Source organism: Henckelia pumila, chromosome 2, assembly GCF_033568475.1.
Source record: "Henckelia pumila isolate YLH828 chromosome 2, ASM3356847v2, whole genome shotgun sequence".
Taxonomy (NCBI): Eukaryota; Viridiplantae; Streptophyta; class Magnoliopsida; order Lamiales; family Gesneriaceae; genus Henckelia; species Henckelia pumila.
Genome location: NC_133121.1, coordinates 131,454,752 through 131,466,724, shown reverse-complemented (window position 1 = coordinate 131,466,724; position 11,973 = coordinate 131,454,752). Strand labels below are relative to the sequence as shown.

At 38.8% G+C, this 11,973-nt stretch overlaps 2 protein-coding genes across 2 annotated transcripts; one reads left to right on the top strand and one right to left on the bottom strand.

Annotated features, from left to right (window-relative positions):
* Positions 1-8,302: 8,302 nt before the first annotated feature.
* On the bottom strand, positions 8,303-8,852 carry LOC140878426 (uncharacterized). Its single transcript, XM_073282026.1, has 2 exons — positions 8,841-8,852; positions 8,303-8,737 (listed from the first exon to the last, which is right to left on the bottom strand). The coding sequence occupies exons 1-2, from the start codon at positions 8,850-8,852 to the stop codon at positions 8,303-8,305; spliced, it is 447 nt and encodes a 148-aa protein (XP_073138127.1).
* A 141-nt stretch (positions 8,853-8,993) lies between these two features.
* Positions 8,994-9,773, top strand: LOC140878425 (protein VACUOLELESS GAMETOPHYTES-like). Its single transcript, XM_073282024.1, has one exon. It carries the CDS (start codon positions 8,994-8,996, stop codon positions 9,771-9,773), a length of 780 nt encoding a protein of 259 aa, XP_073138125.1.
* Positions 9,774-11,973: the final 2,200 nt, after the last annotated feature.

The following is an 11,973-nucleotide window of genomic DNA, read 5'->3' as shown; positions in this document are numbered from 1 at the left end:
GTCCCCAGACTCAAGGGCAAGTGTTTGCTCTGTCTCAGGAGCAAGCTACTGAGGGAAGCGATCGCATGTTGGCAGGTAACTTCTTGTTATGTGGTATTCCTGCACTTGTATTAATTGATACTGGAGCATCGCATTCCTTTATTTCTAGTCGCTTCGTTAAGAGACATAGATTACCTTATGTATCATTAGATATGGATTTAGTTGTATCTACTCCGTTGGAGCAAGAGATAGTAACTAAGCGTCTAGTGATGGGTTGCCTTCTGGAGTTTGAGGGTAATGTGTTATCGGCTAATTTGATGATATTAGCGATGACGGATTTTGACTGTATCTTGGGAATAGATATGCTGACTTTGTATCACGCTACTGTGGATTGTTATCAGCGTCTGGTACAGTTTCATCCCGTTGAGGGTGATAGTTGGTACTTTTATGGTGAGGGTGCGTGACCTCCGATGCCACTTGTTTCGGCTCTGAAGGCATGTCATGTCTTGGAGTCAGGTGGGGAGGGCTACCTCATCTATGCAGTTGATATGTCCATGAGTAGTACGGGTATTGATCAGCTACCGGTTGTCAGCGAGTTTTCTGACGTATTCCCTGATGAGATTCCTGGTTTTCCTCTGGTTCGAGAGGTTGAATTTGGTATTGATCTAGTACCAGGAACTACGCCTATATCCCGAGCACCTTATCGTCTGGCACCGTCAGAGATGAGGGAATTGAAACAGCAGTTGCAAGATCTTCTTGATAAGGGATATATTCGTCCGAGTGTTTCTCCATGGGGAGCACCTGTTTTGTTTGTCAAGAAAAAAGATGGATCGATGCGATTATGTATTGATTACAGGCAGTTGAATCGTGTCACCATCAAGAATAAGTATCCTTTGCCGCGGATTGATGATCTGTTCGATCAACTACAGGGTACTTCTGTTTATTCTAAGATAGATCTGAGATCTGGATACCATCAGATGCGGGTACGAGACTCAGATATATCTACGACTGCTTTCAGGACCAGATACGGGCATTATGAGTTTCTGGTGATGCCATTCGGTTTGACGAATGCACCGGTAGTCTTTATGAATCTAATGAATCAGGTATTTCGAGATTATCTGGATAGATTTGTCATCGTTTTCATAGATGATATTCTTGTCTATTCTCATAATAAGGATGAGCATGCACAGCATTTGAGAATTGTTCTACAGATGTTACGAGATAAGCAGCTATATGCGAAATTAAGCAAGTGTGAATTCTGGCTTGATCGGGTAGTATTTCTCGGTCATGTGATTTCTAATGAAGGGATATCTGTTGATCCTAGTAAGATAGAGGCAGTGCTGAACTGGTCTCGACCGACGACGGTTGCTGAGATTCGTAGTTTCTTGGGTCTAGCGGGATATTACCGTCGGTTCATCGAAAATTTTTCACAGTTGGCCAGGCCTTTGACTCAGCTTACACGGAAAGATGTTGCCTTCATTTGGTCCTCGGATTGTGAGGAGTCATTTCACGAGCTGCGTAGACATCTTACTACTGCACCTGTGCTAGCTCTACCTTCTGGATCAGGAGGTTATGTTGTCTATACTGATGCCTCTGGTCAGGGGTTGGGATGTGTGTTGACACAGCATGGACATGTTATTGCCTATGCTTCTCGACAGTTGAAGACGCATGAGAATAACTATCCAGTGCATGATCTCGAGTTAGCCGCCATTGTATTTGCGCTCAAGATTTGGAGACATTATCTTTATGGCGAGAAATTTGAGATATTTACGGATCACAAGAGTTTGAAGTATTTATTCACTCAGGCAGAGTTGAATATGCAACAGAGACGCTGGATGGATCTCCTGAAGGATTATGATTGTGAAATCAAATATCATCCAGGTTCTGCTAATCTTACTGCTGATGCCTTGAGTCGGCAGGTGAGACTGTCTGCACTTCAGACTAATGAAATATCTCATATGATTCAAGAGTGTTGTTCATTGAGTTTTACGCTCAAGCACAAGAAAGGGAGGAATGGGATTCGTTTGTATACTATTCTATCTGAGCCAGCATTGTATTCTCGGATCAGAGATGCTCAGATATCTGATGTTAAGACTCAGCGATTGGCACGTCTAGCCAATGGAGTTAATACATCTGGATTCCATTTTCAGGCAGATGGTTTATTGTGCCTATCCAATAGAGTGGTTGTACCTAATGTTGCGGAGCTCAGGAATGATATTCTATCTCAAGCTCACAGGAGTCGATTATCAGTTCATCCTGGAAGTATGAAAATGTATAAGGACTTGCGAACTAGATTCTGGTGGAAGGGGATGAAGCGAAGTGTGTATCAATTTGTTTCGAGATGTTTGGTTTGTCAACAGGTCAAGGCTGAACATCGACGACCAGGTGGATTACTGCAGAATCTTGAGATTCCCAAATGGAAGTGGGAGCACGTGACTATGGATTTTGTTACCCACTTGCCTATGACTTCACGTCAGTGTGATGCTATCTGGGTTGTCGTTGACCGTTTGACAAAATCAGCACATTTCATTCCTTATAACCGGGAGTATTCTTATGATCGCATGGCACGCTTATATATCCAGGAGATTGTGCGATTACATGGGATTCCAGTGAGTATCGTCAGTGATAGAGATCCGCGATTTACTTCACGTTTTTAGGGTAGTTTTCAGCAGGCATTGGGTACCACTCTGAGTTTGAGCACTGCGTATCATCCGGAGACTGACGGGCAGTCAGAGCGCACTATTCGTACGCTGGAGGATATGCTACGTTCTTCTGTCATGGATTTTGGCTTATCTTGGCAGGATCAGTTACCTTTGATTGAATTTGCCTACAATAACAGTTATCATCGTAGTATTGATATGGCACCTTTCGACGCATTGTATGGTCGACGGTGTCGTACTCCGTTATTCTGGGATGAAGTCGGGGAACGGCAAGTCGAGGGTCCTGAATTGGTGCAGCAGATTGTAGACAAGGTAGATTTGATCAAGCATAGGATCAAAGTTGCTCAAGATAGACAAGCCAGTTATGCGAATATTCACCGCAGGCCACTTCAGTTTGAGCCTGGTGAATATGTTTTTCTGCGAGTATCACCTTTCAGGAAGGTGATGAGATTTGGTGTGAAAGGCAAGTTGTCTCCTCGTTACATTGGGCCTTTCCAGATACTGGAGAAGATCGGAGATGTTTTTTATCGTTTGGCTTTACCGCCATCTCTTTCCAGTATACACAATGTTTTTCATGTGTCGTTGCTTCGACAGTACATAGCTGATGAATCTCATGTGATTCAGTCTACTGATATTCAGCTAGAGCCAGATCTGTCTTTTGTTGAACGACCAATCTGTATCCTAGACAGGAAGAAGAAAGTTCTTCGGAACAAGACTATACCACTTGTGATGGTACAGTGGCAGCGCCGAGGTGTTGAAGAAGCAACTTGGGAAACTGAGAGTCGTATGCGAGCAAAATATCCTGAGTTGTTTGCTTTGTATTTTTGATTACCATATAAGATGTAATTACCTTTGTTGTAATAAGACATGGTTTGATGTTTCATATTGTTATCTTGATTTATCTTTAGATGTTATTTCGCGGACGAAATATCTAAAGGTGGGGAGAATGTAGTAACCTAGATACCATTTTAAGATAATAATATGTTAAACATGATTAAGGGTTGGTATTTAACCAATTTCGGAGTGTTATTGGACTTCAGAAGTAAAATTTGGGCTTTTTCATTTTGGGCCGGATAGTAAGTTCCGATCCCGGATAGTAAGCTCCGATCGGAACGGAAGCTCCGATCCTGGAACGGAAGTTCCGATCCTGGCGTGGCAGGCATGCACGCAATGAGCTGGATCGGAAGCTCCGATCCCGAAATCGAAAGTTCCGATCCTGGCCGAGAAATTTGGCTATAAATAGGGCCGTTCAGAGTTCATTTTCAATTACGAATTCCCGAGTTTCCTTCTTCAGTTATATAGTGTGAGTTATACACTTGAGGGCCCTATCGGTTATAATAGAGGTTCTGTAATAACCAAGGTATGGTTATAGTCATCCGGGACTAGCGACTTCAAAGGGCTATCGACGGACGAAGGTATGGTCCGGGAATCTATTTAAGTTTTGGGAGTACTTATTAGCTTAGTTAAGGCTTATAGAATTTATGTAGTGATACGGTGAACTTTTGAATATAGGCTTGGAACCTAGGATCCTTTTATACTTGAACTAGCCTAGAGGTACGTACACATTGACTGAGATTGCCAGCGAGTATACATGTTTATATGTTGCATTTATTTGGCATTATTATATGGCATGATGTATGATTTACTGTTTTCTATACTCATATGTCATGTGCATATACACGTTGAGCCTATTCCTTGTTATACCTGACTATAGAGCCGCTCATCTCTATACTCGATAGTCTGTCACTGAGAGTACCGCGACGGCGGGGGCATTTATGTCTGTCTACTCTGGTGTACTAGACGAGTGTGGTTGCACCCAGAGGTTGATCCGTGCGGTGGCAGCACTCATATGGCGCCGGTACTGAGCATGACTTTTCAGATGACCCTGTACCAGTCATCATGTTGCATGCATTATATACATATGTTTACTCATGTCTATGTACTGGGCGTAGCGCTCACGTCCTAGTTGTTATCTTGGACACCCTATTCCATAGGGCAGGTCGCAGGATGGACGGAGCTGGTAGTTCAAGGCAGGACTAGGGAGCAGGAGCTTTGAAAGTTTTTATACAGCACGATTTATTAGCTGTATAATGTTTACTTTTAAGAATTTCGATATGGTTGTATCACTACAGATTTAAGCCTGGATTATATTACTAAGCTGATATGTAAATTATGGATTATGTTTCCGCACGTTTTTATTCTGTTAAGTATATTGCTGTATTAAGTTTAATGCATGCTATTAGTTGCCAGTTAGTAGGTGATTCCATGCAGGGTCACTACATTTATATTGACGACATCATGTTTGAACGATTATTTGAATTGATGAATGAAAGCATGATTGAATGCTTATATGAACTGATGATTGAAATGATATTAGAATGCATGAGATGACATATGCATTCATATTGAGCCTTGATTCATTTCAATTTGATTAGACGATCTAGATATTGTAGTTGAGTGACCTGGTTGGAGATTTTATACCTTGTCAAATAAACTCTCTATAATGCTCTGGAGTCTAGAGGATTAAAATATGTCTCGTCCACCTCGAGAGGGGAGTTCAGTGTGATTGTTGGATATTTTAACCTCGGGATCCCAAACCGAAGAAAGAAAGAAAGAAAAATTCCATTTGATTATCTGAGTCTGATAATCCAGAAGTTTTAAAGACATGCATATCATTTTACTCCAGTACTTGGATGAATTACTTGAATTGATCTTGAGGTGATAGATATTTGGAAATTCATACATGTTTTGATGTGATTTATATCTGAAGTTGATATATAAGATGGATTTGTTGCGTATCATGATTGATATGTTTGATTGATACTGCATGATTGTCTCTTTTACTGGGAATTGTATTCTCATCGGATTATCCGGCTGTTGTCTTTTTTTGTATGTGTACTTGGCAACAGGTGGGGCAGGACCGAGTCAGAGGCAGCATGACTAGGTGGTTGAGATGATAGAAGTGAGGCTTTGATGTTTAGGAGTCGTTTACGTTTTCGAACTTCTTTTTGTAGTTGTATAAGTTCAAACTAGATTGAAGCATGCTTGATATATTGAAGATTGTATGAACTTAGAATTGAATACTTGTATATCATGTTGAATGGAATTTATCTTGTCGTCGAATTGATTGAGTTGAGATTGGATTGAAAGAAAGAAAGAAAAACCAAAAGATTTTTCTGGGCAGGTGTCTCGCTCGATCGGCAGACTTTCACCGATCGAGCGAGCACCCTTGTTTTGAGGCAGGAAGTTTGGATTTTGCTTCCGCTCGATCGGTAAGTTTTTACCGATTGAGCGGCGGGCTTTTGTAAGTCTCGGCAGAGACTTGGTTAAGATGGCCCGCTCGATTGGTAAAGTTCTACCGATCGAGCGAGCCTTGTTAAAAAAAAAATTATTACTTTTAATCTTGGATCTTGAATGCCCTATTATTGTTTAATTCCGAGATTAGATATTTAGAATCGAGGCCTCACAGCGTGGGTGTGAGAGAACCAGTTATGGCATTGAGAAGAAGTTGATCCTGACGAACCCAAAGAAAGTAAGCAGGATTGGAAAGGGTGACATCATCTTTCACAAGAGTGGATGGTGGGCATGGATTGGAGCCATCAACAAAACCCATAAGGTCGTACCCAATGAGTAGGGAACGAAACTGGAGTAGCCAAGCCGGGTAATTGGATGAAGTTAGTTTGAGAGGTATTTGGGCAGTAGTGTTGATGGAGATTAAGGCCGGAGGGACGACGAAAACAAAGGAAGCAGCGTCGGCCATGATGGTGTTTAGCGGCTGGGGTGGACGGCTTGGGAGGCTAGGCGGCAGCAAGGGGTGATGTTTAGAGGCGTGGCATTAGCCAAGGGAAATCTGATACCATATAGAAGTTATGGAACTTGATTTTATTATTGATATGAACAACCAGTATAAATAGATATAAAGAAGTTTCTAGGAAATCATAAAGATATACACAATATAAACTCCTAACTTACATTGCAATATACAAAAAAAGCTTTAGAAAATAAGAAAACAATATAAATACAAATATGAAAAGTATTGACGAGAATATTTGCTAATATTTGGATTTGGTTATTTGGGTAGTAAGAACTAGATGAATGAGCTAAAACAGACATCTTTCTCGAGCACTAGATTTCTCAATTCTAATTTATTTTTAATTGTGTATAATTATTTGCATAAATATAACCAACATAGCTAGTTATAATACAATTAAAGATGCATCGTATCGTACGTGGAATTTTTTTACACCAAAAATCCTGTATTCATTTGTGTCAAAGACTCAAAATAGCATATTTGGTATTGTGTATTTAGAATATTTTCTTATATCTTTGGTCTAAAAATTTGCATATTCAAGTGACTATATTAATATATATGGGTTTGGTTTGTTAGAAAAGTGAGAATTAGTTGGATATACTTGGATTTGGGTTTTTATGATGTAGATCCGAAATTTGTGCAGTATTTGCATTGCGTGCAAGTATATGAAACAGTATGAGATAATGTTTCTGCTCTTGGGATGGATAATTTCAACTTCTTATCATTTTTTAATATTTTTGTATACACCATAGTAATTATGTTATCCACTTTTTATAATTATATGAAATTATTATCATGTGTGATAATTACGTGTAATTAATTGGTTCAAATTCCAATCTCTAAAGCATTATTAAAAATTTTGGTTTAGCCATCATACATTAATATCTTTTAGTTAACTTTATCCTCGTAACTTTTGTCACTTTCCTTCAAATGGTTTACTATTTTCACGAACAAGTTCAACATCCATTAATTTCCACAATTATCATTCGTTATGACACTTATCTATATATTAATGCATTATTACATTTTTTTCCCCATACTTTATGCAGCTTCGGCGGCTAGTAATTAATATATAATGCAACAATACATATTGTATTTAATATTTATAAGTATGTACAACTAGTCTTCTGAAAAATTGCACGACCTTTTCAAAAAAAAAAAAAAGAAAAATTGCACGACACTCCATGTTACCTAAAATGTAGCCAAGTTGCATCTCCAAATTATAAGTTGACTTTCACTGGTCAACTATATATATACAGACGTGGAATATTATATTTCAAAGTAATAATAGATCATGCATCAAAGTCTTCTAAATAAAACAAATAATTATTGTATCTAATCTAATAATTTTGATCCCGCGCTCTAAGATAAAAAACCCGGTAGTGCGTTTTAGGCTAAACGATCGTAGAAATCCAATAGTGTGTTTTATTCTAAGTGTTAGATTAAAACACAATACCGAGTTTCTGTAGTCAAATTAGGATACGAGCCTAATTAATATACGAGCCTGTAAACTAAGTTATATATATATAGGTGGGAAAATTATTTTTTTGGTTCTGCATGTTTGTCACTTTGCGATTTTTGTCCTCTATATTTTAGATTTCAGTTTTAGTATGCTATCTTTATTTTTTTGGCAATTTTAGTCCTTTTTTTTCGATGTAGCGTTGATGTGACATCAATGCATTGTTGATGATGTGGATCTTACGTGAGTATTTTCGAAGAAAAATGACTAAAATTGCCAAAAATTCAAAACATATAGAACCAAAATTGAAATATTAAAACACATAGGAATGAAATCTCAAAGTGAGATAGTTATATATATATATATTTTTTTTCGAAACCAATAGAAATAACATTAAATCAAATCCTGCAAAATTACACAGGAAATAAAAGTACGAGAGGGCGTAGCCCTTCCTACCAGACCAGACATGAAAACCGCTTCCCTAGCCAAAGCATGGGCAGCCTGGTTCATTGATCTATACACAAAAACAAATTGACAAGACGAGAAATCCCCAGCAAGGATTTTACAATCATGCACTATTAAGCCTAATCTAGAAGAATCAGACTCTGAAGAATTATTCAACGCTTCAATGACCAGCAGAGCATCAGATTCAACAATAATATGAGAAGAGTCTAAACTTTTAAGCCAACTAAGAGCTTCTCGTATACTCAAGGCTTTTGCTACCGTGGCGTTAAGGTGTTCCTGCAATCTACCATAAGTAGCAGCTACCACTATCCCATAAGAATTACGAAGAACGCAACCATAGCTAGCCAAAATGAAAATAATTATCTATCACAGCAGCATCAACATTACACTTCAAAACATTTTCAGGAGGCTATATCCACCTTCGAAACCCAATCTGTGAAGTAGAAGAGGAGGGTTGAGCACCCACCTGCTTAACCATTATATATATATATATATATATATATATATATATATATATATATATATTCGAAGTCAACTTATATACATCGAAGTCAACTCGATCATCACAAAGTGGTCTATAAATTGGAATTTTGAGATGAGTAGTGCATGAGGCAAGAAAATGAAGAAGCACTTCAGCCACCCTCATCCCCTCAAACTGTACTGTGTTTCACCAGACGAAGAATATGAAGCTGATGTTGTCTGCTCAGGCTGTGAGCAAGCCCTGATTCCGGCTGCCGATCCGGTCTACACTTGCACCGAACGCGATTGCGAGTTCTTCCTCCACAAATCGTGTTCCGAACTAGCCCGCCACATGGAACACAAATCCCACACGGGCCACGAGCTCACGCTCCTATCGGAGCCCCCGGAGCGGAGCATTTACTACAACTGCAACGCTTGTGGAGATCTCATCAATGGCTTTTCCTTCCGTTGCATTAACAAATCATGTCATGAAGAGGAGGAAGACTTCAAGCTCCACGTGAAATGCGCTTTCTTGGCTGAATCCGTCGACTCCAAAGCCCATAAACACACTCTTTCTGTTGAATATTATAACTCGTCCACAGAGGAGACTACTACTAACATGGTTCTGTGTGATGTCTGCGAGTATTGCCTCACAGAGGGGTACTGGTTTTACGGTTGTAAAGAATGTCATTTTCGTACTCATTTAGTCTGCGCAATCACTGCTGATGGGCCTCCCGATGAAGCCAAGGAGGCGGAGGCGGAGGCGGAGGAAGAGGAGGAGGAGGTGGAGGAAGAAGAAGAAGATTTAGAGGGATTGACTGATGAACAAAGATTGATGCTTGCAAGAATTAAGGCCCAGGATCAGATGGCGATGCTTCAGTTTCAAATGCAAATGGCTCAACTCAATGCCCAATCAATTTCCAATCTCTTTCGTTTTTGATTCTTTTTTTCTTAATTGGTTTTTCAACAATTGCATATGCTTATATATATATGCTTAATTTATGTACGTGCTCAAATAATTAATTGCTTCAATTCCCTTTCTTGGAAGAGGGGATCGATTAATATTCTATCTCGTCTTCGTCGTCTTGATTTTAATTTGGATTAATGTATATGTTGTTCTATCTGTATTAATTGATGGTGTTATGTCCCACGATTTTAATTTCTAAGATATATATGAGTGTGTAAAATGTGCAAAAACAAATACGATTGTAGCTAGTGAAGCACATTAATTTTTTTTGTAAAATCTAATTAAACTACAATATCTACAAGTGCAAGATTATTATTATTTGCTTGATTCTATTGTATTTGGTGTGTTTTTGAATTGCTGCGGTCATTAAACATGTAACTAGAAGAGTGCTCATATTGTTATATCATCAAATCATAACACTTTTTATCATTGATTATAATGATTGGGATGTTCTTTTCTCGTTGTTTAGTTATTTGAGAAGAGCATTTAATTTGAAGCGTGCATCCAACAATGTTTCTAATTAAAAATATATCAAAATTAGGTATGTTGTTTATATTTGTTTCCCACTATTCTACGGACCGTGATTTTTGTTTTGTTATTGTTTTAATTTCTTTTTAATAGATCTATTAACAACCGATTAGAAGATGAACTATACAAATTTCACAATTTCGAAGGTTAAATAACTTGTTGTCGCCTGTGTAGGACCAAAAGTCTCTATTTATGTTAGTATGTTGTGGCCATTACTTTAGTAGAAATGCACTACTGACGCGTCAAAGGGGAATGCAGATCCCATGTGACATGCCATCGACCAATAGCCCATAAGTTCAAGCAGTTGACTTTCAAATTAAATTTAATCTTTTTCCCATAAAATCAAACTTCTAAATAATGGGACAATAGAAAATTTCCAGGAAAGCAATTATTAACCAAACTAATTTCTTTCATCTCACCACAAAAATTCAAAGTCATATGGTGATCACCATCGATCCAAATTCAATTTTCATGCATATAACCATAATGTTATGTACTAATAACACACACATATTCGTATATAATATATCAATATTTAAGAAATCCTCCAAATCAACAATGTCGCACCAAAACAAGCCACACTTCAAGCTTCAGCCACCCCATGTCTTGATCGATCTCCCTCAAGAACAACTAAATGTCACGGATTTAGCTCTTCTAAGGTCACGTGCGACATTTGCTCTAAAATTTCGCCCCTACGAGTACTAGCAAAGTCTTTGTAGTGTAATTATGTGTGCAAGTGTTTATGTGAGAACACGAGAGAGCTTTGAAAATTCTATGTATTGCTTTTCAACTTAGTGATTTACAAATGAAGGATCCACCCTTTTATAGTAGTGACTTTCTACAATGAATGACTAAGATCGCTTCAATCCGACGGTGGAGATTAACTCTCCGAAAGTTCTTGCATCTACACAAATGTAGATGCTTTCCATCTACGTGTATCTATAAAAGGCCTATATATACAAGTGAATTCTAGAGGAATCTAATCTAGAATGTTCTAAAATTTATGCAACAACTACAATGCACACTTTAGATATTTTCGGAATGCACACTAGGTGTCGGTTCATGACATAACGCTCAAGAAAATTCAAGCGCAACATCCGAGTATTATTTCCATGCCTGCAAATTCTACCTCCACGAAGGTTCTGCATGCATGAACCTGCCTGTTCGCTCGAGTATTCACTTGCGAAGCTTGTGGATTCGAAGGCAAAACCTTCAACGACGTACATAGTTGCGCGCAATGTTTTCAGAATCGGACGAGGCCAACCGGTTCGACCGGAAATCAATGGTCTGGCCTGGCCGGTCCGGCCCTACCCTAAAACCTGGAAAAACGGTTAAACCGCAAAAAATCGGAGTGAACCGAGAAAACCAGTAAAAACCGAAAAACCGGCCCTTTTTATGTAATTTATAAAAAAAAATTGATGGTGCTTCTTTTTCTTCATTCTGTCACTTCAGTTTCCGATCCCTTAATATTATTTCAATACTCGCCACCCTTTGTCGCCCGATTCACCTTCGTCCGTCGGTCGAAATGAAAAATTGACACCATATTTGAAGAGATTTCTATTCATGCGATCTATTGAAGGGGATCGGTGATGATGACAGACGGCAGTTCGATCTCCCTTCGAGTAGCCACCCGAAGGGCAGCATC

Excerpts from the sequence above, each read along its gene's own strand:
- LOC140878425 (XM_073282024.1), top strand. The coding sequence starts at position 8,994 with ATGAAGAAGCACTTCAGCCACCCTCATCCCCTCAAACTGTACTGTGTT.